Here is a 3,596-nt window from a genome sequence, read left to right on the forward strand (position 1 = left end):
CTTGTCCACGGACAAACCAAAAAGCACGAATGAAAACAATACCTCCGCCTTCGCTATGGCGGAGGTAAAAAGGTATTAATCAAAACAAAAGAATGTATTTACATATTACTCATGGCTTGAGGGCAGCAAGCTTGCAAAATTTCTTGTATGTTGAACAAAAGGCTCAGGAGTAATTCTTCTTTGTGTTTTGAGTTTAAATTTCACCAACGTTGACTTTGTCTTTCATCTCTTCAAGCACTGGATTCAATGAAATCAACTAAACCTCTCTCCCAAAATTTCAGTCCTTGTGTCTATAGTAGAAAGGATTATTATTATTATTATTATTATTATTATTATTAAAAGGCAGAAACGTTCGCACGCTGGGCGAAATGCTTAGCGGTATTTCATCTGCTGTTACGTTCTGAGTTCGAATCCCGCCAAGGTCGACTTTGCCTTTCATCCTTTCGGGGTCGATTAAATAAGTACTTGTTACGCACCAGGGTCGATATAATCGACTTAATCTGTTTGTCTGTCCTTGTTTGTCCTCTCTGTGTTTAGCCCCTTATGGGTAGCAAAGAAATAGGTATTTTGTCTGTCTTTACATTCTGAGTTCAAATTCCGCCTAGGTCGACTTTGCCTTTCAAACCCTTCGGGGGGGGGGGTCAATGAAATAAGTACCAGTTACTACAGGCCTTGTGCCTATAGTAAAAAGGATTATTATTATTTAAAGTGGCGAGCTGGCAAAATTGTTAGCACGCTGGACAAAATGCTTTGCAGTATTTCGCCTGTCACTATGTTCTGAGTTCAAATTCCACCAAGGTCAACTTTGCCTTTCATCCTTCTTATGCTGAGAAAATAAGTGCCAGTGGAACACTGGGGGTCGATGGAATTGACTCATCCCTCCCTGGAATTGCTGGCCTTGTGCCAAAATTTGAATCCATTATTATTATTGTTATTCAAATTCTGCTGAGGTTGACTTCACCTTTCATCTTTTTGAGGTTGATAAAATAAGTACCAGTTGAGCACTGGAGCCAGCATGATCAGCTTACTCCCTCCCCAAAATTGCTGGCCTTGTGCCAAAAATTTGAAACTATTATTATTATTGTTGTTGTTGTTAAGGCGATAAGCTTGCAGAAACATTAGCATGTTAAGGTGGTGAGCTGGCAGAAACGTTAGCACGCCGAGCGAAATGCTTAGCCGTATTTCATCTGCTGTTATATTCTGAGTTCAAATTCCACTGAGGTCGACTTTGCCTTTCATCCTTTCAGGGCCGATTAAATAAGTACCAGTTACACACTGGGGTCGATGTAATTGACTTAATCCCTTTGTCTGTCCCCTCTATATTTAGCCCCTTGTGGGTAATAAAGAAATAGGTATTTCGTCTGCTGTTATATTCTGAGTTCAAATTCCGCCGAGGTTGACTTTGCCTTTCATCCTTTCAGGGCCGATTAAATAAGTATCAGTTACGCACTGGGGTCGATGTAATTGACTTAATCCCTTTGTCTGTCCCTGTTTGTCCCCTCTATGTTTAGCCCCTTGTAGGCAATAAAGAAATAAGAAACATTAGCATGTTAGACAAAATACTTAGGGTCATTTCTTCTGGCTTTACATTCTGAGTTCAAATCCCACCTTTGCCTTTCATTCTTTCAGTGGGAGGGTCAATAAAATAAAGTACCAGCTTAACATTGGGGTGGAGGTTGATGTAATTGATTCCTCACCCCTTCAAAATCACTGGCTTTGTACCAAAATTCATAGAGAACCATTTACTCAGTGGCCATAACCACTCTCCCCGCTCACCCCACCAAATCATGCCAGTGTCTATATTCTTTCTTTGCGGCTAAGAATGGTTTGGCCAATTATATATATTTATTCTGACTGCATAGTCTACAGTTTGATGCTAACCGCTCATTTTATTTTGGTCGTTTTTGATCTAGCCGTGGCATTGATCTTACGGCAGCTAAAATCAGACCTTCCATTCCTGGTCTTTTATTTCAAAGCTTTTTCAGCAATTGTCTGTCTTTCATATTGGATTACTTCCTCTTTGTTCAGTTTTGCTGTATTTTACTAACTACCAAGAAGTCTCCCTCTCTCTCCTCTCTCTCTCAGCTATTGGCGTGAGGTGAGGGCAGGTTCCATTTTGGTCTTTGAGTTGGTTTTATTTCTAACTTTCCTGTCATTTACATCCTTATCTATACCTTTATACATCAGTGCACAATGATTCGACTTTTTGGTTTGTTGTTTCCTTATATATATGTATATATATATATATGTATATATATATATATATGTATATATCTAGAGTGAGAGAGATTTTTGTTTCTCCTTTGTTGTCTCATGCTATTACTAATAATAATGGTTTCAAATTTTGGCGTAATGCCAGCAACTCCGAGGAAAGGTGGATTGTCAATTACACCGACTGCAGTGCTCAATTTGTGTTTTATTTAATCGACCCCCAAAAGGATGAAAGCTAATGTCACACTCTGTGGAATTTGAACTCAAAATGTAAAGAACCAAGAGTCAGAAGAAAGCCCTAAAATTCACTCCATAATTGCCCACGGGCATATGGCATAGTGGTTAAGAGTGTGGGCTACTAACCCCAAGATTCCGAGTTCGATTCCAAGCAGTGACATAAACAACAAAAAACAACAATAATAATAATAATAATAATAATATCGAAAAATACCTTAGGAATAAGAACCCATGTTCGAAATTTCCCCAAGACACCTGAAGAAGCCTGGAGGGTATATCAGCCGAAACACTGTGTTAACAACAAACAAGATGAGGACAAATATCTGTCAAATGTAAATAATGTAAATAACGTACATAATTCCTTATCTCTTAAATATAGAACTGTATTGTCTGTCTGTCTATCTATCTATCTTTATCTCTATATCTATCTATCCAACTGTCTGTCTGTCTATCTATCTATCTATATCTCTATCTCTTTCTATCTGTCTAAATCAATTTATCTTTCTCTTCCAGGTGTCTCCAGTTTGCCATGCCGTGACTGGGAGGGGAACATCGTGTCCAACGGTGACGAATACACACCCGATAAAGATGAGCCGTGTCGGTCTTGTATGTGCCAGAACGGTCTACACATCATGTGTAACATGGTCCTTTGTTCTCCTCCAGCCTGCATGAAGATCAAAACTGTTGAGAATGCTTGCTGTGACTTCCGATGTTTGAATGGCGGACCAGAGAATACACATTCCAACAGAACTGGTGATAAAAATGGCATCGGGAATGTAAAACGTGAGCCTTTTTTCCATTATCATTTTTCTTTTATTTTAAGGCTGTGACCTGACAGAATCGTTAGCACACCAGGTAAAATGCTTAGCAGCATTTCATTCATCTTAATGTTCTAGGTTCAAATTCCACTGAGGTCGACTTTGCCTTTTCTTGTCGAATGAAGTGACACCCTCTCACACATAACTGTCAGTGGATTGGACAAGCCTTAGTTGAGGTTAATCTGTGAGGGTGTTAGTCTTGTTATTGATTCTGCATTGGAGTCAGCATCATCATCATCGTTTAACGTCCGCTTTCCATGCTAGCATGGGTTGGAATTGTTTGACTGAGGTCTGGTGAACCAGATGGCTGTACCAGACCCAATCTGATCT

At 39.4% G+C, this 3,596-nt stretch overlaps 1 protein-coding gene across 1 annotated transcript in view; it reads left to right on the top strand.

Moving 5' to 3' along the window:
- Positions 1–2,193: 2,193 nt before the first annotated feature.
- The window catches only part of LOC115230098 (serine-rich adhesin for platelets-like), a 16,507-nt gene continuing 15,104 nt past the window's right edge, over positions 2,194–3,596 (top strand). Inside the window, exons 1-2 of the mRNA XM_036499506.1 lie at positions 2,194–2,209; positions 2,962–3,231. Of these exons, the coding sequence (XP_036355399.1) occupies positions 2,194–2,209; positions 2,962–3,231 (286 nt within the window). The remainder of the gene's footprint in view (positions 2,210–2,961; positions 3,232–3,596) is intronic.

The sequence above is a fragment of the Octopus sinensis genome, unplaced genomic scaffold (genome assembly GCF_006345805.1).
Source record: "Octopus sinensis unplaced genomic scaffold, ASM634580v1 Contig14490, whole genome shotgun sequence".
Taxonomy (NCBI): Eukaryota; Metazoa; Mollusca; class Cephalopoda; order Octopoda; family Octopodidae; genus Octopus; species Octopus sinensis.